The sequence below is a fragment of the Pseudoliparis swirei genome, chromosome 5 (assembly GCF_029220125.1).
Source record: "Pseudoliparis swirei isolate HS2019 ecotype Mariana Trench chromosome 5, NWPU_hadal_v1, whole genome shotgun sequence".
Taxonomy (NCBI): domain Eukaryota; kingdom Metazoa; phylum Chordata; class Actinopteri; order Perciformes; family Liparidae; genus Pseudoliparis; species Pseudoliparis swirei.
The window spans coordinates 17,072,574-17,096,486 of NC_079392.1; the positions used below are offsets into that span (position 1 = coordinate 17,072,574).

The window sequence follows — 23,913 nt, forward strand, 5'->3', positions numbered from 1 at the left end:
TACAGTATGTGATTAAATGATTTGGGATTGAACGTTTTCCAACAGTGTTTACAGACTATAAGATACACATTTCGACTAAAATTAAAAAAACTGGTAATTTCAGGGTGTTCACTTTAAAGTAAGGTTATTTTTATAGAAAACCTTTCATCTGTACATCTTTGATAGTTCCCCAGTCCTTGTCGCCTACTCACACACTGAACACGTATACTTCCTTACGAATACAGGGAGGCACACGTGCAGGAGGGAAATGTTTTTCATTTTCGGATTGTTTGAGAAAGCAGGAACCTTATTCCCTTAACATTCTCATTCACAGTCGGCTGTATCTCACATCAACGTTAAAACAGCATCCATCTTTTCTAGTAGAGTGACGTTTATCCATGTATTGGGACAGGAAGCGATTCTGGATATTATGCTGTTTCTGAGATATATTTTACACATTTGATCTGGCTTTTGTCATTCTTCATGTTGATTACTACTCTGATAAACTGATCAATAGGACATGGTAAGAACAAACTTACACTTAATGGATACATGTACTAAATGCGTAATGGTTAACATGTTCACAGTGTATATGCTTGATACATCATTAGTTACTTCTGAATAGTTTTTAGTTAAAAAAAATAAAAAAATACAGCAGTAACTTATTATTTATGCTTTCTCAAACTACACACATATTTTTGTTTACAGTAGCCTTCATTAAGCACCAAAAATGTATGCATTGCATATATTAAAAAAAAACCCAATTTGATCAAATAATGCTTGAATACAAAAAAAGATTTCCATTGCTTAAAGAATTGTTAAAAAATAATAAATAAAACAAAAAATGCAGAAGGATGATAAAAACTTTTAAGTTAATGAAGTCATAGGTAAAATCATGGAGATTTATTTATAAATCCATATTTTAATTAGTGTCTCAGATAATTATAAGATGGGGTTGAAAAACAAACAAATAAATGCACGACACGATTGTTTGCGTTTCCATTGCCTGGGAAAATAACTTTCCCTTTGAAAAAGAGTCCACTGTTTGCGATGCATGTTCAATTACCAGCCGCGGCATTAAAACAATATTCAAATGGGATACCAAGGTCAGCACTGACTCCCACCACGCTTATCTGAAATGGCACTTATAATGAGGATGTAGCACAGCTTTCTTAAGTAGTGTATTTATAGTGTTTTTTATCTCAACTTGTACTTATTTTTTCCCTTTTGTCTCTTTTCATCTTTAGCTGTATCTTTTTTTAATGATTTTTTTTAGTTTGAGCAACATTAATATTAGATACGATTTTCATAATGCTGTATGTTCACCTATACTTGATGGGATGATTTCGTACAAACAGAGGCTTAATCCAAGATATAAGTATCAAGGTTTTTTGTACGGAAAAGCTCTCGTAAAAATGGTCACCAGAGTACCCTCCAAAATAACTGAAAAGAAGTCGGTGAAAGAAGCTGTTAAAAAATATCAAACTATATTCTCTTTTACTGTAAATTTTAAGTCTGCGTGTGAAAAGACGGATAAGCCAAAGTAGTGCATGTAATTTAAAAGAGAAATAACTGATTTGGGCAGTGGGGGGATGAAATACTATCAAAGAGATCAGTTTAATAAAACTGGCCTGGGAAAATAAAGCGGTGAGAATAATAGGCTCCCTGTCAAAAGAGGCAAGTGAATTCCTGTCATTGCTCACGCCGGCACCCCAAGACCCCTCTTGTATAAAACCTGCTGGCATTTATTTGCCTTAGAATTACCTGCCAGCTCAATTTTGTAATAGCCTAAGTCATAAGAAAGCAAACCATCCCCTTTGCCCCTTCCTCACCATACCTGTATGACTGCACTTCTGTGTGTGTGTGTGTGTGTGTGTTTGTGTGTTTGTGTGTTTGTGTGTCTGTGGATGGGGAGGAATGAAGCAAGAGAGAGAGTGAGTGTTCTATAATTTGTAGATTTAACGCACTCTTTTGTTTGTATTTTCACCCGTGCTTTGATTGTTTTAGTGTTATGGTTTAACATTTTTTAAAATGTTTGCGATGGTGGGCATGTCAGCAGGTGTGTTGTCCCATCAGCTGAGTCCCTACTTTATGTCCTCACTTCTCCAGATCCTCTCCTCTCGCTTGTCCAACCCACACAGGAACAACTCCGACACCCGAAATTACCAACATCGAAACAATGACAGTTCTATTTATAATTCACCGCCTTGCCTTCTGTATTGGCTGACACAACTTCACACATGTGCACACACAACTCACACACCAGCCATCACACACCAGTGATGGCTGGTGGGGTCTAGGTTAGGGATCATCCTGGTTTCCCTTACGCAGCCATGTCGCAGCAGATCTGTAGATTTGCCTGGCTTTGATGTGTACTTTGTGGGTAATTAGTGAGAACTGGGTCAGCACAGGGCAAGAAAGCAAAAACCCTGTTGTTCTTCTAGTGGGTGGGTGGCAGGAAGGTGGTTGGATGGGGTGGGGGAGGGGGCCGAGGTTGTCGGGAGGTTAAAAGGCTGTCAAATATCAGTTAAAGTTTACATCAGAGACATTTTCTTTTCGCTGCAAGAGTAAATAAACGCTCTTCTCTTTCAAGATTATTTCAATGGATGGAAAATGTGATTTTGTTTTACAGATTTTTAGCAAACTAGATTTTTGAAAACTGTTTCATACAATTAGAGAGTTATAGTTTGGCTCTACACATGAAGCATCTGTGAAGGTCTACTGTGCTTGAATTCTATATTACTCAGTTTGTATAGTTTTTTAAATGATCAAAAACTAAAATACATTTATATTATATGGTTCATAGCAGAAATACTTAAGACAACTTAGTATTTATTTAATATATTTGAACACCTCAATCAACCTTAATAATGACTTTATTTAGGCTTGGTTTTCTCGAAACTAGAAATGATGCATTTCTTCACCCAAAAAAGAATGTTACTGTACATTTATAAATGTAAAGTGTATAAATGTAATTTGATATTTAATCACTATAATGAGATAATATTGTTGTGTGAATGATAATCAAATCACTTCTATACTTATTTATGAATGAAAAAAATTAACGTTGGAGTGGTTAAGTGGAGCAAGATGTGAAATATCCTTTGTTGAGAGGCAGCTGTCAAGAGCTTCAAGCATAAATTAAGCTAAGGACCTCTGGAACAGTCACAATAAATCCTGGTTAACCGATCCAAACAATTGTACAGTATATCATGACCGAACTCAATCACGATGTGTTGAGTGTTGAAACACATACACACACATCTTTTTAATTTAACATACGTTTGATAATGCGATACATTTTAATTTCACCAGTCAAACAATGAATTTTTGACAGTAACTCTATTTAAACATTACAAGGGCCCCATTACAACTTTGATTTACGGCACTACCGTTGGACAACAATCACGATTACTACCTCTAAACATGGGTAGATCATTAAGACTTCGTTTAGCACAATGTAAATCCAATGCAGAGATGATTTATTGGCCGTGTTTTGAGGTGTCTGGGGAGCAAGACGGCTACCGATGTATTTTACTACAATTACAGCATTGTGTAAAAGTAAACAAGACAGTGTCGATGGGAGCTGGGAAACAACAGCTCAGGCAGCAGGACCCTGATTGGGATGTTGATGGTCTCCACTGGCTTCTTGCCCTTCCTGCTGTGGCCTCTGGCTTGTCCCCAGCAGATACCCCCTGGGTCACTTCCCATGCGTGTCAGCACACATACATATAGACTCTACCCTGTGAGTGTTTACAGCCACATGCTGATTCCTATTAATCTGCTTCTTGTCGGGACGGGGCAGAGGGAGGGTCCTTCTGAGTTTGTGCTGGACTGGGAGCAGTTGTACGTGGGTTAAACATTCACACACACAAACCGAAAGCCCCATCTGACAGATTGCACCAGGCCTGGACTTCTTTTTACACTGAACAGATGTGGTCTCCCACTTGTTTTCCTTAGTAATTATCCCTCATTAGGTGAAAGCATGTGCCAATCAAACAGCTTGGAGAGTGAGAGCAGGACCTGGGCACAGTGAGTGAGTAAGAGAGTGAGAGAGTGAGAGAGTGAGAGACACAGAGAGACACACACAGAGAGAGAGAGAGAGAGAGAGAGAGGGAGAGAGAGAGAGGGAGAGAGAGAAAGAGACAGAGACATACCTTTCGCCTCATCTCCACAGTATTTTAAAGCAGTGTCATTTCAGAGTCATGACTAGATTAAAAGCAATACTTGCCGTGGTGCGAGTGAGTTGCAGCAGCTGCAGCACTGTCGTTATTATGGCTCATTTGACTTTCTAGTGGTTACAAATGTGATGATTATCACATTAAACACTTGCCATGTTCAATTAAAGCTTAATGCCATGTAGACATGTCAATCTTAAAAGGTTGATCACTGTAATAACCGATATTACCATCAATAATTTATTTGATTTACAATTAGATCATGACAACATTATTACACTTAATTGACATCCAGTACGGCTCTTTTCTTTAAGTCCAACAATGAATAATTGTTCTTAAAATTAACATCTAATCTTAAATGTTTAGCCACTTTGGCCCTCCTGTTTAACCAAAACATAAACCTGTTAAAAATATAAAAGTAATCAGCAGCCACCCTCACAAAGGCCAGTTGTACATTAAGAGTTAAATATCTAACAAGCCAAAGAGATGGGAAAAAAAGAATAAAACAATACTAAAATGTGAGGTAATTTCAAAAACGATAGGTGATAATAAATAGGGATGTCCATGTTACTATGTTTCTCTTGAATTGTTGTCAGTAAATTATTTGATATAACATGAACTAAAATAACTTGATATGGTGATATGTCTCATTCTGTCTCATTCTGTGCCCTCTAGTGGTCACACAAAGCCTAATGCAGCTTTAAATCTACCACAACTTCCTTCATACATTTGCTTTTCCCGTATGTAAATGTAATCTTAATTGTGAACTTTATAAATATTTGGAAAGCGAAGCTCAACTCGCAAAAACCTTTTTAATGCAAACCGTCAGATTTAAGTGAAAACCCAAGTTGTTTTTTTAATACCCATGCATCCTCCATGCATTTCAGACGGTGACAAAAACACATGTGATCCTCACAGCAAAGGGGGTTGGAAGAAGTCTCTTCCAAAAAAGAAAAGAGAAAAAGCTAAAAAAAGAAAACAAAGATATATGAAGTCTTCATGTCGATGAACTACCATTCATTTTCACTTTGAAGTCCTGCGAACCGTAGTGAAGTGTGATTGCATGTGACAGTCGCCGAGTCTGCCGGTTTATCATGATCGATAGACACTGCTACCCTGGTGGTGCTGTAGCACACAGGTACGCACACGCACACACTTGTGTACGCACGACCATATACAATTACATGGATACAGACACAGAAACGTGGGTTTAAGCAGGATTGTGTTTAAGAACACAGACATAGAACCAGATATACAGCCTAAATGCACTCTCAAACTCACATGCAAGACAAGGGTATATATCCTCTTTTAACTTCTGACCAATCACCTTTTAGTTTAAAAGTGTTCTGACTTTTCATTGAAAGTATTGAAACCTTTTTGTATTGGATTATTGGAACACTTTTCCCCCCCTGTAAAATATTAAAGAATTTAACAAAGAAAAAACAAAAAAACAATCAATTTAAAATGTTTTTGGAGGTCAAATGTAAAAAATATTTACCAATGGAACAAGTTGAAATTTGCTTCTTAAAGCCCCATTATGTAGTTTTTCCCTTTTAGCGCCCCCTTCAGTTTTTGAGGTATTTAATGTTTACTTCAGTGTCGTAAATACACAGTTACGATAGATGCAGCCCGGTAGAAGCAATCCGGCGACTGTTTCTATTTTGGATGTATACCAACGGGCGGGATCATTAATACGAAGACTGCGCAGGAACACTGTGAACTGGGCCCAGCACCTACCGGACTAGGGTGAAGTAGCGCGGGGATTGAACGCGGCGCCTCGCCACGTTTCCGCCTGGTCGGTCAGCTGTTTGCCGGCTTTTGGGGGGAGGGGGTGTGTGCGTGCGTGCAGTCATTTACTTTTGTTTTGGGGGACTGCAAAGATTTTGGGACTGTCGGGATCCGGGGATTATACTTCGTTTTGAGTGGGTTTGATTGTTTGTAGTGTATGTGTTCATTTTGGGGGCTTGCAGATGCATTGAATTTGATTTAATATAATAACATTTGGGTTTCCGCATATCGACTGTGTTTTTCTTTTACGACCATTTGAGCAGAGAGAGTTAACACCAGAATTCGCAGATCCGCCCATTCCCTTTTTTAGCGTATTGTACCTTTTCCCCTTGATTGAGTTGCTAAGGGCGAATTGTTACAACATAACCAAAAGAATGACAACATTTAGTTTAGATGAAATACCGATCGCGTTTTCATCCTATATATGTTGTTTTCTAAATGTTTGAATGTGGAGTACGTGTGATCGAATACAATATTGTTGACAACACCAAAAAGCTACATAAAAAAGCTACCCTTATACTGTAGCTGCGAGCGTGGAGTGGCACTATATGACATTGCGTAATCACTGCCAGAAAGCAGGTCGAAGTACATCCGCCCCGGATCGGGCGGCTCCAGAATCCTACATAGCGGAGTTATTTCCCCACAGACCCCCGATGGCAATGGCGGAGCCGCAAATCGCTATATTAAAAGTCATTGTAGCGGCAACATTTTTTCCAAGCTGTTATTTTAAGGTACACTTGTTACATAATGTTACTTTAAGATTTGTTGAAATGAGAAGTAATATTTCAACATTTTATTGAGCTGGAAAATGCTACTTGTTAGGTGATGTGTTTTATATGCACTGTTATAAGATATTTTGACGAGCAATTCTTTACAATGTACTAAATCAGATTGAGCATTTATTTTTGCAGTGTTATCTTTTACATTTTATTGAGAAAAAGGGGTTATTCGCTAAAGAAACTTTGACTGGTTCATGCACTGAATTAAAACACTATATTTCTGTTCATATTTAGAAATAAGTATAACTAATGTCTCTCTCTCACACCTCCATGGACGCATATCACACACGGGCACACACACACACACACACGCACACACACTCTCACCCACACAGTTCTTGATCTGGACACATGTTATTAACATCAGCTCGGCTCACCTCAGCTGGGAAGCAGCAGGGGAGCAAACGCAATATTTTTTCTGTTTTGTACCCAAAAGAAACTTTCTCAGACTTTGCATATTGCATCCATTTGTCATTGTTAGTCAAGGGCACTGCAACACAACCTTGTCAGCGGTGCAATTCTAGATGTTCGGTTAAGACCTTACTTTGTATACGTACGGGTGTGTTTATGTGTGTGTGTTTGTATCTGTCAGGTGATGTTGAATTTGTTTTTCATGCTGACGAATGTATGCATATGAATGCACATGGTACACAGGATCAAAAAGAATTGACCATGGTAAACATCCCATTGTTCCCCAAGCAAAGCGTACACTCTTTATGCAAAAATAAATGCAAGATATCTGTTTCCACACGTTAGGCCCACTTGCATTGATAAATTGTAAACGGAGGCTCTGTTGGCATGGTAGCATAAGGGCTAATTTATTTCCCACCACCACAGAACTTTTCAGCTGGATTGTGCATTCCTAATAATGCAATTAGTGTTTGTAGGTGGGAAGTCAGTGAGGGCGTCTGAGCAATGTGTCTTCAGGGGTTAGTTTGTGAAAAAACACTGTTTAATACCATCTGTCCAAAGGTTAGTGTGTGTTTGCTACAGCCTCCCACTGGAGTGTTAGCAACAAGCTAGCAGCTGTTAAATAGAAATGTAATAACCTCACATTAAAACTGTTATCACCTTGTTTTTTATTTTCCCCCATCCCCTTGACCTTCTTTTTCTCATACATTTGTGATGCTGCACTGATGTTGCTCCAGCATTGCTTGTTAAACCATCACTGACCACCTGTAATGTGCACGCCACTGTGGACTGCAGTGTAAAATAAAGTTGTCTTACATAACACGTTCATTATGCACACAATCATTATTAATTTAGGGTGCAAAATTGCATTTATGAAAACATATCTGTTAAGGCTGACCAGAATGCTTCAACGTTCTTTTGATAGTTGCCATGGTAATCAATGGCCAAAGTGCTGTTTGTTGAGTGGTTATATCGATAAATTAAAGCACCCATGTCCTCAGCTTGCTGTATGTCGAAGCATCCACAGGAAGCTAATGCATGACGACTACAAGGAGAGCAAGAGGCCGTGAGTGAGTGTATGAATGACCCAAAACCAGGTTACTTTGGTTTATTATAATGCAGGTCAGTAAGGATACAGACATTTCATACAGGAGATGTACAAGGATCTACCGATACACATTAAAACCCATGGAGGTTATGAGATGGTGAAAATAATTTAGCCGATATTTTTATGTATTTCTAGGCCTACAGGAAAAAAGTATGCTGCAGCAGCTTTAGCACCTGGACTCTCAGTGCCGATGCTCTTTTCCTCTTTGCAACAATATTCAAAGCTTTGAATATTGTTAAGTATTCCTCACTAAACCGTCAAAGCCAAAAATGGATTGCAGGGCAGCCATAATATCTGTTATCTGCTTGACTGGAGCATTTTAATGGTAACTTGTAGGTTTACCAGTGGAAGATTATAAAAGGAAAGATATATCTATTTTGGATGTGTGTATGTTTAGGTGAATGTGAGTGTACACACTAGATTTGTTTGTGTGTGTGTGTGCGTGCGTGCGTGTGCTTCTGTCAACTGTTACATTTTCCCACCATTTTTTTACAGAAGAATTGCTGCATGGAAATCATTGGACCGGTTTTATTTAATATTAATTATTTCTTAACATGCTTAGGTCAAAGGAATAATTTGTTGTCATTAATGTGGATGGCCAATCAGTTTTGATGGTAAATGTAGTCAATTAAAGCAATATATTCCTCTGTGCATAATGTTTTAATTGACTACATTAACAATACATTTTGATTGGAAAAAAAAGTTGGTCACATTTTTCTTTTAGGCTTCTTCCTGTATGCTGCAAATTAACAACATGCTGACAGTGTGTAGTGGAAGTGTTTGTGGATCAATTTATATTAATATATCAGACTTTTGTATTTACCTCTGTGTGCATGTATGTACATGTAACAAGTACATATGTTGGTGTCAGTAATTCAAACACCTTATGTACAGTGCAACAGAGCATGTGTACATGCATGTGTGTGTACTCACATGTGTGTCCATGAATACTGTTTCTATGAACCAAACCCAGTCCCCAGCTGCTGTTTCACAGGACTTGTTCCCATCCAACATTTTCTTGACTCTGTCAGTGGAAAACTATGCAATTTGAAAAACACCCTCGGAGATAGACAGTGGGATCACATACAATTTGACAAGGGAGCGCCACAGAAAGGCCCTTTGGATATTTAAGTATTTTTAATTAAACAGCTCTTTGCACTTGCAGTGGGCTTACCCTCACCAGTTCAAAGACTCTTGCTTTGACCCATGTGTTAAAAGTTTGTATCAGTTTTCCATGGCTGTGTTTTGCTTGGCGCCTGAAACACGCAATTCTAAATTGTCTTGTTTAAAAGCTAGTTTGTTTACAGTTCACTCTCTTTCTCGTGCTTTCTACCCCCCATTGCATTACCACATGTGTGCCGTGTGATCAGGTTCAGGGTGTAGTTACCCACTCCCAAAAAGCCCGGTTTGTGTAAATGCCTCAGAATTTAATTCATTTAAAGAAAACATTTAAAAATCTAAAATTGCGTGTATTAGTAAATGGATGGATACGCTACACAAGTCCACCCTCACTGCCCATCAGCCTGGTTTATTTAAATGTTAAAACAAGTCAAATGGAGTGCTCATCTGTTACTTGGGTGCTTCATCAATAACATTTGTCCGTCTGATGTAAAATCGATATGACAAACACTGACACAATGCCAGAGCAATGGCAAATGTGCCGTCATTTGTCATCGACTGGCAATAAAGATATGTCAGAATTGATTTTAGCCCACCCCCCTCCCCCTCCCTATCTTTCTCACGTCTCCCCGTCTCTTTTTAAGTAGCGGTAATAGAAAAAAACAAATGAATGTTATTATGACTGAGGCATGGTCAGCCTTGCCAAACTCAATTAATATTGAAGCAAGGGGCTGTAATTATTTGAGGTTTGAGATATTTTCATTGAAATGCCCTGCCAGAGATGTTAAAAAGAAAAAGAAAAGAAGAGAGATAGATAGATGGGTTGATGTTTGTGTGGGTGTTCCCTGGGTAAAGGTTTTGTTTTGGCCTCCGCTCAATATATACTGTAGGTTTTTAACAGACTTTGATATTTATTCCTGATTTGTTTTCCCTCTTAATTACTTTTTTTTGGCGTACCTGCCAACATGTTTTTCGCCATGAAAGAAATAATCTAACCTTGAATTGAGTTTATGGATCCTTAATTCCTGTTTAAACTGGAGAGAAATTCCCAGTATGTGTGTTTGTGCATTTGTCGTTTGGTGGTGTTTTATCCTTTTGGGATGATATTTAATTGTAATTAAAAGTTCTCTATACAAGAGTAATCGTAGCACACACCCTCTGTTCTCCCTCAGGTTAAAACTGTTAGCCCTGCTACCTGCTGGCTCAGCCCTGACCATGAAAGCTGTGTGGAGGCTATATATATATATAATGTTTTAAATTCAACATCTTGATTTTTTTTCATTTGTATATATTTTGTAATTATATTTTTCATTATTGTTTAATATATTGCTATTCTTATCAATTAACTATAGAGGCTTAAGAGTTCTTTATATTTGTTACTTATAAAAAACATGTATTGGATTTATTTCTTCAGATAGAATGACAGGTGAAAATCGTATTACATTTATTTATAAAGTTCCTAATGGCCCGACAATATATGTGTGTGTGCACTCTGCTCTGTGTCTTGTGTTTCAGATTTGCCATTGCGGTTTGTTGCCGCTTGGGTTGTGTGTACCCAAGTTGCGCCGGTGGTAGCGAGCAACATCTGTTTCGGGGTTGTTGTTCCTCTTGGCTGCTTTTCAATTGGATTTCCTCAAGCAGGGCCAAAAGCTGTCACCTCTGCCAGGCTCTGTTAGCAATCACCGCCGGCCCCTATATTAAGTAGGTGGTTCAGGGCTAAGCTAATAACTCTCTCTCCTCTCCTGAGCCATCACACACCAGTACTGGTGTTGCTGCCGGCCTCAGTTGGGTGCCTGTGTGTCTGTGTGTGTGTGTGTGTCTCTCCTTGTGTGTGTGTGTGTGTGTGTGTGTGTGGTTTTTCTCTGTAGCTATACACCCTGTAGAGGCAGGCTGGCTTGGAGGTCCCCTCCTCAAAGTGACAGTCCAACTGACTGGATGTGTGTATGAGAAAGAACCAGGGAGAGTCCCAATAGCACTTCTCAAAGAATGACTGATCCTCTCTCTCTAAAATCGTACAACAGGATGGGAACAGGAAGAAAACCCTGTCCCACCCTCATACACAGACTATATACTGTAATGCGTCATTGTTAAGACAACCAAATAAATAGTTAAATGATACTGTATGGACATTATGGCGTGTGCATTTTGCAGGCAATTCAAGTTTGTCAAGATTGCATTTATTTGCTCGCAATTTTACCAGCAATGCTAACTTTTCACTTGAACAGCATGACATTCCTTTAAATTCTGCAACTTTTACTGCATTGCTTATATGGTCAATTTATATCTCTTATATGGACCTCAGGGATGATGTTGATGCCACCTATCATTAAGTAATTTGTTTTTCCACTGAAAACATCAAACTGTTTTGACTCCTGCTTGAGTTGTACAAAGCTCAGCTGGGTGTTACAAAGCTTTTATTGGGAGGCATTTACCTCATCAGACTGACACAGTGGCAGGCTGCCCGTCTCGCTGGCTGCCTGTCTGTCTGCCTTCATGTCTTATTGCCAGCTTCTCTGGCCAGCTGGAGCAGTTACTAGAGCTGGATTTGAACTGAGGACCTGCAAAGTATCAACTCCTTGTTTCACAGCTTTGACAGACACTTTGATTTGACATGCCATGAGCAGTTAAAGTGAAAGTTATGTATACATGTTAATTAAACTGTTTATGCGTGGAGGGGTCAGAGACATTAGCAAGCCCTAGCGCAGAAGTGTGAATTTCTCCCCCCCCCCCCCCCCCCCCCCCATCACAGCGTTTTAACCTCCTCTGTCTCTCATTTCCGTAATGATTACCAGGTGCAAGGGGAGCATTTTTCCTCCCCTTTTTTGCCAAGTGGGGATGCAGATAGCTCTATTTGTGAAAAGTGTATCTGTGTGTTTGAATTTAGGCCAGGGTATTTGACGTTGGGTTCAACTTCTTCAAATAGCTCTCATTTTTGGCATTAGGTGGAACTGAAGCCTGGAATTCTCTAAAAGGATGTGGAGGTTGCGGGTTTCAGCTACTTGAATTGAAAGATTTCATTTGTGAAAAGTATATCTATCTTGATTTTTTATTTATTGTTAGACAATCATAAATCATGTTTGACACTGAGCAGTGTCAGTGCCTGAAGCTCTCTCAAAAACTGTATGTGGTTTACAATAACTTCCATGAGTAACAAAATACAGCCATCTCATCTATGAAACATTTTAATTAGACCTGGGATGCTGAGAGAGAGTGACACTTTTTATTGGTGTGCTATACCAGAAGAGAAAATGCTACTTTTTAGTTTTAGTTTTAGTGTTTACACTAAAGAAGTTTAATTTCCTATACACTGGCTTACATTTCTGGCATTGTGTGTTTGTAAAGGCTGAATTTACATCAGTCAATGTAAAGCTTGAGGTTTTTAAAGACGATGCCTGTGTTTCAAGTTTTCACCCATTTACTACAAATCATATGCATGTGCCTTTCTAAAAGACATATTGTACTGTTAGCCAAATAAGATGTCCGATGGGAAGAACGTACTTTGAGTAATAGAGCCTTAGGGCACATGGGAAGTAAACATAGAAGTGGCTGATCACAAAACACTTACATTACATTTTGTTAAAGAGACCATTTTTTTGGGGTCCACATGTGGAAATAAATATATTGATGGTGAAAGCAACTTGAATATATTACCAAACAGGCTAACATGTACCAAATGTAAGGGCTCTAGGGGTCACCGGCCACCACCCCTTTGCTAAGTGGCTTTTGTGAAATGTCTTGTTGGAGAGTCAAAGGGCTCTGTTTTTGTAACCATAAAAGATTTTTTTTAAATCCTCGAGTTACTATCCTGCACCACTGGTTTGACTCTGGGGACATCTTATTGGATGTGACCAACTATATCTGGCTACATGCCTGACACTAGTGTAACATTTCTTTTGATTAGTGGAGCTGATGAAATTATTACATTGTGTTAAGTCATTGGAGAGACTGCAAATATAGACTTTAAGGATGATTGTGGTTTATTTCAACCTGGCGTATGTCACATTAATGTAGCCATTTGGCGTTCTCTGAGTCGTGGTGTACTGCTGTTATAGACATTTTTGGATCCATGGAATCAATTTTGACAATGAAAGTAAATGCAGAAGGCCGCCTGAAACTATATATTATTGCTAAATGAAGGAGGCCTGTAAAGGTCGTAATAAATTATCCTCAAAACATCCGTTGTACTTTCAACCAAAAAAAACCCATTCTGCACAAAAGTCCTTATAACTCTCTGAATCACTGTAGTATTGATTACAATTTACAGAAATATCAATCAATTATATTGCAGTTATATATGACTTAAATCATTATACATCAAATTATGGATTGTATTTGTTATGTGTATGCCTTTTTAAATTGCCTCTGATGCTTTATGAAAAACATTGCATTTTGTTTTACATGAATTGTGCTTCAATATGAATATGTAACTTTTACATTAGTGATAATAATGGAATACAGTATCAAAAGATGCCCATTAATTGTAACTGAAAGGGCACTGGCTCCATCCTGGCAGCTAAAAGTGCATCCATCCATGTCCTTGTCTTCTGTGGAAATGGTCCCTCACTGTACTCATTCACATTGTCTCAATATAACATCACATCACGCTTTTTATTTAAATTTATATTTCCACCTGTGTTAAAGGAAATAATTAGAAACATTTACACAACCACTGCAATCAAACCTTTCTTATTAGTGTTGCCTATGGTTGATGGATTGCATTGATTGCCCTCAGTTGATGCTTTCCGAGAGGAGGTTGTCAACATTACAAACAGTCATTCGTAGTACAAGGGTTAGAATCACGTTATCCTGTTTTAATTATAATGACTTAGTCTGTGTAAGTAAATCGATCGCTGACTTTTATTTGTTCTTTCGGCTTTCTCTTTTAAACAAATGCTATTTTCTGTCTTGCATTAGTGTTAGCACAGTACATCTCTCTGGGGAAATAATGTTTTTGGTCAAACACAGTGTTTGTCTTTTTAAACATACAATTGTTCCCTAATTAGCGGGATACTAATTAATTTATGCTCCCCTGTTTGATGTACATTATAGCAATACTTTAAAAGCAACTGCATCCATTCTTTGCATAAATTTCTAGCATTTGCCATTGAGTTCAAAAGAAACAGGACTGGGTTTAGAAAAGCACTCAAGCATTTAAATAATGCGGCCCATTTTTTGTCTGTTTGTTTTTAGCAGGAATATTAATGAATTAACATTTTAAACAATTCATCATTATTGTTGTGCTGCCATTTATTTTTAACTCAATTATAATTTAATAGATCATTTTTCCTAATGTGCACAGTATGTTTTCCCCACTTTGTTCGCTAACAAAAGATGATTTACAAACAAGCTGAATGATCAAAAACATGATAATCAAATTGCAACAATAACTTGGAAATTGCAATTCTAATGCAATACAATAGGTTACAAATAGTGTTACAAATTAACCACCCAATGTCTATTATTATGCGTGTGCTCATTTATGCGTGTGGGTGAAACGAGCATATTACACAACAGTATGTTATAATATAAACTATGTACATTACTTTGTTTCTGTTTTGAAATGACAATGGATATTATAGGGTGTGATTGTAAATGAACTGATTTAAAAGAAACAAGCAAGTCATGTTTTATCTTGAAGGTGTCTTACTCCTTTGTTAAAACCTGTTTGTTAAACCAAGTAAAAACTTTTAAACTCTTTCTTTCTCAATGGTTCCTCAACTTTAAATGTAGTTATTACGGTCTGCCTATATCAATTACAAAAATGTCCTTCCTTGAAGTTTAATTCAAAGACAAGGGGAGCAGTAGGCTCTTTTTTCTGAAGATTTGGTTTGTTTAATGTCATGGAGGCCTGCCCTATGAGATAAAGGAAATATGTGAAGTCAAAAGGTCCATTATCTCTGACAGAACAAAGCCGATTAGGGCAATTTTAATGTTATTTAATTGTGTGGGTAATCAGGAGGTTTTGGTGAAACAGTTCAGAACTTATGTTTTGAAAGTGTCGCGGACAGCTTCACATGTTGCTGCCCGATGTATTTCTTTAGCTACATTTGTCTGTAGCTGACGATTTGCATTTTAGCAGCAGAGGAGGAAGCTAATAACTGAATAATGGAAGAAAGATGATACCCAGTAAAAAAGACATGTACCCTGTTTCACTCGCTTGACAAATACCAAAGCTTTGTCAATGATATTTGAAGCTTGAGAAAAAGTATTTTGTGTACTTTTGGTTATTTGCTAAAGTGAAACGTTTTGTTATTTGCTGAGTATTAATTGCATGAGTTTTGAAAACCATAAATCTCATCTTTAGTGTTAATTATGCGATCTCTGGTAGTTTGTAAACAACCTTGACAATCCCATGATGCTCATATTGTGCTGTTTGAGGAGCACACATCTTTTGTTCATCTTCGCTGTATTACTTTCTGCTCGGCATTAGGTTGGAGCCAACATTACATGCAATTGAAAGTAAGAAGTCGAGAGATAAAATCTCAGGTTTGAGCTTGAGATCCCTTGTTATGCCTGTTGTCTTCAGCATGTCAGAGACCAGCGGAATTGTCAGTTTAAAGAGAATGGATGCCCTAAGATGTCACCTGACAGCCCGATAGACAGGGCAATTCAGTCCCTGGAGGACAGGAGAGTCGCAAGTAGAAGGTGGATGGGCAGAGGCTTGGGCTAGAGGTCGTCACCGTCGCCATCGTCGGCCTGTCACTCTGAATGGGCCCCCAAATCATGTTGTCAATGGTGATGCATCGAGATCTTGCTCTGGCAAAAATTGGATGCTCCAAACTCGACTTGATTGATGCATTGACCAGGTTGTGCCTGCCTGTCCTCAGGATGTGTATTTACCTTCGTTTAAAGATGAAGCAACAGAGACACACACTGAGTGGTGAAAGGGGGGCGAGATGTACTTTTAAAAGTTTTTTCGTGTTAGCTCGACCCACTGTGGACTCACTGTTGGCTTGTCAAAGAATCTACTGTATGTATCAGCCTTGAAAGTTCTAGGATTTTACCTGCAATTTCAGTTTTCTCAATACATCTTTTGTGGCACAGTTCAATCGGTGCTCGGAGAATGTTGTTCTCACTGTTTCCATTGAGGCAACAGTAATACATTATGGCTCGAAGGCGAATGCACAGCTTGTACTTTCAATAGATGCCACAATGGATTGGAATGAAAAATAGATGTTTTTCTGTGACCAAAAGTGCAGCCTTTATGCATCCAAGGGCATGGCATTCTTGGGTCATGGGTACTAGCCGTGGAGTTTTGTGAATATGAAATATTTCCTTTTATCTGTCATTTTTTTCATTCTGCTCCCTCTCTCTCTTTCTACGCTTTCCTCCAAAGGTTTTCCTTGATAGTCTCGTGTGGCCTGAGTTGCTCTCTTTATGTGCCTGTAGCATGTGTTTGTGTTCATACTCTCTTTGTTTGCTCCTAATTTATTTGTGTCTGTTGCATATGTTTGTGAATACATGGACTTTGTGTATATATATATGTATATATATATATATATATATATGTCTGAGCTTGAACTCTGTGTCATTTGTATTTCTTTTGCTTCTATTTAAGTGTGTTTCTGTGCAGGATCTTGAATATAGACGAAACAAACACCCAATTAGGACTCTTTAAGTCCTACAACTGTAAGAACTTTGTCATCCTCATCTTTTTCTCTCTTTTTCTTTCTCTCACTCTTTCTTTGTCTGTGTTTGCAGGGCCTGTTCATCTTCCTGATATATGGGGTGTACAACACAGAGGTAAGTCTGCATTGTGTCTCAAGGCTGTCGGAGTGGATGAGAGAAATGACAAGTTTCTGATGGGTTCCTTGCTTAAACGCTGTGTGGATGGGGGGTGACAGTACGTGTGTGTATGTGTGTGAACGTGTGTCTGTGGATGGGAGGAGGGATGGGAAGGAGGGGAGGCGACGTCGTTGCCACGAGAGCATCCCACTGCCCTTCATGCTTGGACTAACTTATATGCATCCGAGTCCGACCATTAAACACTGACACGCCGCCATTCTCAGCCACTCATTCCTCACCCACATTGGCTAATATTTCACTGCCTCTTTAAGTTTTTTAACTCACGGCCCTCCATTTAGCATCCTGACAAAGCCGCTGGCCAGGGCTTCGCGGGGCCCCAAGCAGTAACCATAGTAGGACAAAAAAATTAAAGCAATATGCAACCAACAATATGCAACGAAGGAGGACGTATTGTACAGTGATGCTGCTTTATTACCATTTAGATATGCCGCAGCTGTGTAGGGGTGGAGGGTTTGGTTGAGTGGGGAGACACAGTGAGACACGAGTTAATGGATGAGACTCGAGTGATGAAAATCACTCTTGGTCAAATGTGGCTCTTTGTCTATGTACATAGGGTTAACTTTAGTTGTGCATAAATGATATTGCATCTGAACCTTCTTAAAATACAGCACTATTTTTCTAAACGTGTGGTTTATTTTTCATTTTTCGACTCTTCCCATTGCAAATTCTCCTTCTTCATTGAGAAGGAGAAATCTGCCTTGTTTGCACTGTTAACAATTTAAATAAACTGATTTAACAAAATTCTCCATAATGCAGAAGTCTATTTTCAAAATAGTATTTAAGCCAATTAGAACATTTTCTGGTGAAACACAACATATTATATCTAAAAATATAGTTGATATCAAAGCTGTAAATATAGCTTATTTAAAGAACAGAGTAACATAGTTATATAACACCCAACTCTTTAACCCTTGTGTTGCCTTAGGGTCATTTTGACCCGAATCAATATTACACCCTCCCCCCGCCTTTGGGTCATTTTGACCCGATTCAATGTTTCACCCTCCTGTTACCTTTATATTTACTAACATATTTTACCCTTTGGGTTCAATTTGACGCCAGCAATTAAAACCTCCAGAAAATTATTAGAATTAATATTGTTTTCCAACTTTAAGTGTGAGGCACTTTATGTTTGTTTGTTGACTACCGAAAGAACACCGACATTAAACATTGAATGGGGTCAAATTAATCCTAAGGCGGGGGGAGGGTGTAATATTGATTTGGGTCAAAATGACCCTAAGGCAACACAAGGGTTAAAGTATTACAATTACATTTATGATTAATACAAGCATTAAATTAGCCACATTTCTTATCTTTTTTTTGGTCTCACTATAGAATACTACATCTCACATGAACAGTAACATTTGCATTTCATGTCCGCTGTCATTTCCCATGTTCTCTCTCCTTTCATCATCCATGTCTTCTCCGGAGCATGAAGAGCCGTCCCTGAGTCATAGGCGACGCACTGACAATGCAGAGCCAAGAAGGCTTGTCCTTTTGCACTGTAAAATAAATCCACACAGCATTCATGCTTAAGTGGCTTTTTTAGTGCCTGGGAATTCATTTTTACTGCCCTTGACCATGCAAGCAGCTCATACATGTTCCGTTTTTCAGAAGGACCACACTTCTCTGTTAACATCTATTTATTTTGTTACTGTAATTTTGCCATCTTTTACATGTTTCCCTTTTTGTCCTCTGAACCCTCAGCACCTTTCCAGAGCACATAGCTGGCTCTCCCCAACCTGCTCTACCTTTTGTTTTGTGTCTTTAACTGGTCTATCGAGTAGCACACCGCTGACTTCAGGGTTTACACTACCTGAAAGGAAATATTTGCTTAATAATAATAAAAAAACACTAAATGGGAATGCTAAGGGAAAAGGCCAATGTGAGACCAGAAGGTTCCAGGTTTGTCTTTGTTTATTGAGGCTAACTTGCTTTGATGGCCGGCCCGTATCAAACACATACTTCTAGAGTGAGGAAAAAACTGTGCAACGTTGCCGTTAGTTATAAACCTGGTAAAAATCAGTCTTTAACCATTAAATGGTCAAGAAATGTTTCTTTGATATGCTAAAGAGGTGTTGAATTTCCTGGTTCCTAGTCAAAAAATGCTCCATTCATGAGGATGGTTTCCAGGCTCAATAATTACCAATATGGCATGGAAGACAGACTGTGTCTGCTGCTGTTGCTCTCAAATTGCAATGTTTTAATTGCTAATTATCTGACAATAGCTTTCCATTATTCATAGTAATTAGCTTTTCCTTGGTGGTCACCTTGTAATCCCATGCTTTGATGACCTTTTATTTCTATCAGCTCCAAGGATGTCGGCAGGTGTTGCTGGGCGTGTTGCTTTCATATGATAATCGCTTAGCGCACATTTACATGGGGAACCACACTTTGCATTATTTGAAACCTTGAGTGTGTGCAAAACCCCTTAAACACATAACGATCATCTAAAACAATGCCCTTCCCCTCATTGTCAAATGATTAATTAAGTTGTGTCATGTAATTGCCTCAGCACGCCGGCTGCTTTTGTTATCAATGAAATCCCAAGGACTTACTTTCCCCATTAGATTCTGTTAAGACATTGTCTCTCCAACATCTGCATCTTGTTTAAGGTCTTCTGCGTATCTTGTCAGAAATAATAGGAGGATTTTAGAAACATGATGGTGATGCTGTTGATTTTCCCTGTCACAATGCTCGGGCTCTCTTCATTATGTGGCCCTTCAACGTTGGTATATATGCAAAACATCCTCTCTATGCACATGACGTCTTTGAGACTATGTGTGTTTATTCAGTGTGGTGTCATAATTTATAACACGCTGCGACTTAATGAAGCCATAAGCCATAATGCATATTCACTAACGTGGTGGGCTGGGCTGGGACGGGCTGTAGTGATGAGTGCCCCTCCGCTACAAATTTACAGTTAGCACTGACAATGTACACACACACACACCTCATAAATGCCAGAGGCTGTTCATAGAAGACTTCATTCTACTTAACTGAAAACACACTAAGAGTAATTTCCGGCTGTTCTGTATGTTTGTTAATTTTTTTTAATTTTGATATATTGTTGTTGTTGTTGTATCAAATTGATCATTAACTAAAATAATATAAAGATGTAGTTAATTGTTCAGAGTATTTTAATACATAGAAAAGTAAGCAGACCTATGACATTGTATTAGTAATTAAAAGAATCAGCCATTTTTATTAGGAACATTGTCATAGCTGCTGCTGTGTGACATTCATTTTTCCACCAGCCTTACTTAAGAAAATGCTGGAGCTAATTTAGATCAAAAACCAAACCATTTAGTTTTCTATAAAAGGTATTTCTAGAAAAATTTATTTAATTTGTCATCCCACAAAAAAAAAAAAAATGTTTTAGTTTTTATTTCAAATTAAGTTGTTTGACCGTTTATTGTCAACGTTTAATTAATGTACAATTATATTCAAATGACAGAGTAAATTGCAAAATTACTGTCTTTGACTTTTATGTTCCTGATCCGATGTGAGGTCCTGGGACAGGGATGTCGTATGTGTACGAATTGTAAATTTGTGATATTGGGCCATACAAAATAAACTGAATTGAATTGAATTATGTTATTTACACAATTTTGATGTACATGTTTGTTGATACTTTTAATAGTTAGTCACTTGTCATAACTACTTGGATCGGTTCAATTCCAAATTGTGATTCATCAATTTAAAAGAAATATTGATACATTTATCAGTATGATTTAATACATATAATATGTATATGTTCATTGTTTAGTTTAGGTAAATTACAAATTAGGGTTGGGGGTTAATTTAATTACAAGTCTTTACTGAAACTGTATGCATATATACTGTAAATCTCGAATATCTCTGAAATACATGAATGGTATTGTATGTGTTAAATGAAGGCATCCAGTACATTGTTTCATCCGGAGTGTAAAAATGCAATCTGTTCTGCTAGGGCGGTCCCTTCTCCAATAGCTCCATTTGTTGGTCCCGGTGCTCTATGCTGACAGATGATAGCTTGAAGTCGTCTCCTTAGTTTGCTAGCTCTATGTGTCACTTTCAAGTCCCATTAGCCATTGGGACATACTGGGACACACGTACATGCGCACTTACTCACACGTTCACGCATACAGACACACGCACGCACACACACCTCCCTCCCCAACTGCTGTTAGCACCTGCAAACCAATGTTCCAAATGTGTTGTTTCCTCTCCACTACCCTTCTCCTTCCTTCATTTTACACCATGGGTGCTCGCAGTCGTTTGCTGTGAAATATTGTTTGGGTTTTGATCCATTGCAAGTGTGTTCTATTGAGAATTGTGTCAGATACGCTTATCTCTTTCTCCCTCACTCGCTCTCCTATTCTTTCAGGTTCGGAGCACGGTCAACAGGATCAAGGAGAGAAGAAAAGCGCTTAATTTTTCAGTATGTCCTCTATTTTTTTCTGAAGTGTGTGTGTTTTAATGTCTTTGTGTATCTGATACACTCTAGTGTGAGAGGCTAAAACTCCCTTGCCAATGCAAGCTGGCCACTAAGCAACATTGTACATCTGCTAGTCGACAGTCCATGTTAGATGCCCTTATACATCAAACATAGACCCACCGTAATAGCTCTCCCCCTTCCTCACTCTGCCTATTGCAGCCCCTTCATCCCAGCAATGTCAAGCTCCGTGGTGGGTTACAAGTTTCTAATCCAAGACGAGCCGTCCCCTGACATTAAAGTGTCAAGCCAGTATTTATACCTTGTTGGATGCTGCTGTTTGGCTGAGGCGGTTGGATGCTGCCTGTGTGTGTGTGTGAGCCGAGGAAGCTTACACTCTAGCCTACACAAAGCACTTTAACAGTACTTAATAGTGTCCGGGACACAAAAACACATACAAACATGGACAATTATAGACCCTAGCACCTTGACAAACACAGACCCCCATCACACACACACACACACACACACGAACGCACATACACACGCACACACACAAACACACACACACAATGCATATTGTCCCTTATGAGTGATAACATTAACTCCACTCTTCTCTGGCCACACTTTGTCCTGCCCCTCCTTCTGCACCCTGACCCACACATATGCACCCCACCAATATTCCCCAACCTCATGTTTCAGGTCATTGAAGAAGGAATGAAATGTTTTTTTGATTGATTTTTTAAATATCAGGGTGCCCCTACTTCCTCTTGACCCATCACCTCAGAGATGGACACTATAAGGATGGGGAGAAATGAAATAAATAAATAGATAAAGTAGAGTGTGGAGTGTGTCTCTGTGTTGTGAGGGTTCGACTGGGGGTGCCCCTTGGGGCCCCTTGTTGCCAGGTGCAGTCTGATATATTGGCTGCTCATGTTATCAGTGAGGCCCCCCCCATCTACCGTCACTTTTACTGCTTCCTCTCCCCTCCGGTGGTGGCAATTTTCCAATCTTGTTGGGTTCCGCTACTAGAATGTGTTTTTTAGCCATCACTGCCACCTGACGGTTTTTAGCTAATGCTATTTTGTGCCATAAATCCTGCTTGAAATACTGTATCTACCTGTCCTTTGGTTAGATAGGAGACATTTAGCTCTAGATGACCGCACATGCCCCTATATATCCCCTTGTTGTAAAACATAGGATTGGTATCGTGCCTTGCTGGCTGGGGGATAAAGAGGCTTTGGCGGTGTTACTGCATATGGGGTCATTTGAAGATGAATGGCACTTGTCGTAGATAGTGTTTTTGATGTTATATTATTTGCAACGACCGAAGGGTTAATAACCCAATGGGATATTTCACTGCAACTACAATTAAAGAATTTATACTGGTGATTTAAATGTTAACAAATAATTTGAAACTTTCATCATCCACATTTTTTCCTTGATCACCAACATTTCAAGCAGCCAGTACTAAGCCTCACTGAGGACCTGATCGGTCGGATCTGATCGGATGATCATGTGTGAATCCGATTTTTAAAAGAAAGTCAAGCACTAGACTGATATAGTAACAGTCATTTCCTGTATTTAATCAGTGCACATGGCATCAGAATAAATGTGTTTTATACAACCGAGGAAAATCTTTTGAATATTGAGGGGACAATTTAAGTACATATTGCTCTTGGCACAGTGACTTGACACACCTCTGACCTTGACGACCTCTCATATAAATTCAACCAAACCTAATCACACACTCTCCCCTCTTAAATTCCACACTTCTGTCAACCTCTGTAGCCCACTTGCTTGTGGTAGCCCTCTTCATGGCCGTGGGTCGCACACACAGATTTTGTTTGCCTAAGGGGGTGGCATTTTATACACACATACACACACTATGACCATTATACACTGCCTGTTTGATACCAAGTATCTTCTGACACACCCTGACCTCCCTCACTCGCACACGCACACACACACACACACACACACACACAACTACAACGCCCCCCCCCCCCCACACACACATATACACAGCCAGATTGCTTTGTGAAATAAAGCTGTCAGTTGCAGGACCCATATAAAAAAAAACCTCCACAATACTCCATGCCCCTGACACTACTGAAATATAGCAATAAATTGGAAGCGGATTAGTTGTTTTTTATTAATTCAAGTTTTGACAACATAGGAAGCAGTTGATAGTTGGTTGGATTGAGAAACAATTAATTTAACTAGAATTTGATTTTCACAAGTGGACGGTAATGGATGTTTCTGTCTATGGAATAGCTGCATGTTGTTAAATATAATACTTATTATTTATTCATGTTTCTAAGACCCCTG

General features: G+C 38.8%; 1 protein-coding gene across 7 annotated transcripts in view; it reads left to right on the forward strand.

The window, feature by feature from the left end:
* LOC130193964 (adhesion G-protein coupled receptor D2) overlaps positions 1-23,913 on the forward strand; it is a 219,405-nt gene that overhangs the window by 27,938 nt on the left and 167,554 nt on the right. For 5 of the 7 annotated variants that reach the window (XM_056414811.1, XM_056414808.1, XM_056414810.1 and 2 more), the window contains 2 exons: positions 17,064-17,105; positions 21,535-21,588. In XM_056414811.1, coding sequence (XP_056270786.1) covers positions 17,064-17,105; positions 21,535-21,588 — 96 coding nt within the window. Of the gene's footprint in view, positions 1-10,877; positions 11,009-17,063; positions 17,106-21,534; positions 21,589-23,913 lie in introns of those variants that run through there. The other 2 variants (XM_056414809.1, XM_056414812.1) reach the window with 2 other exon arrangements.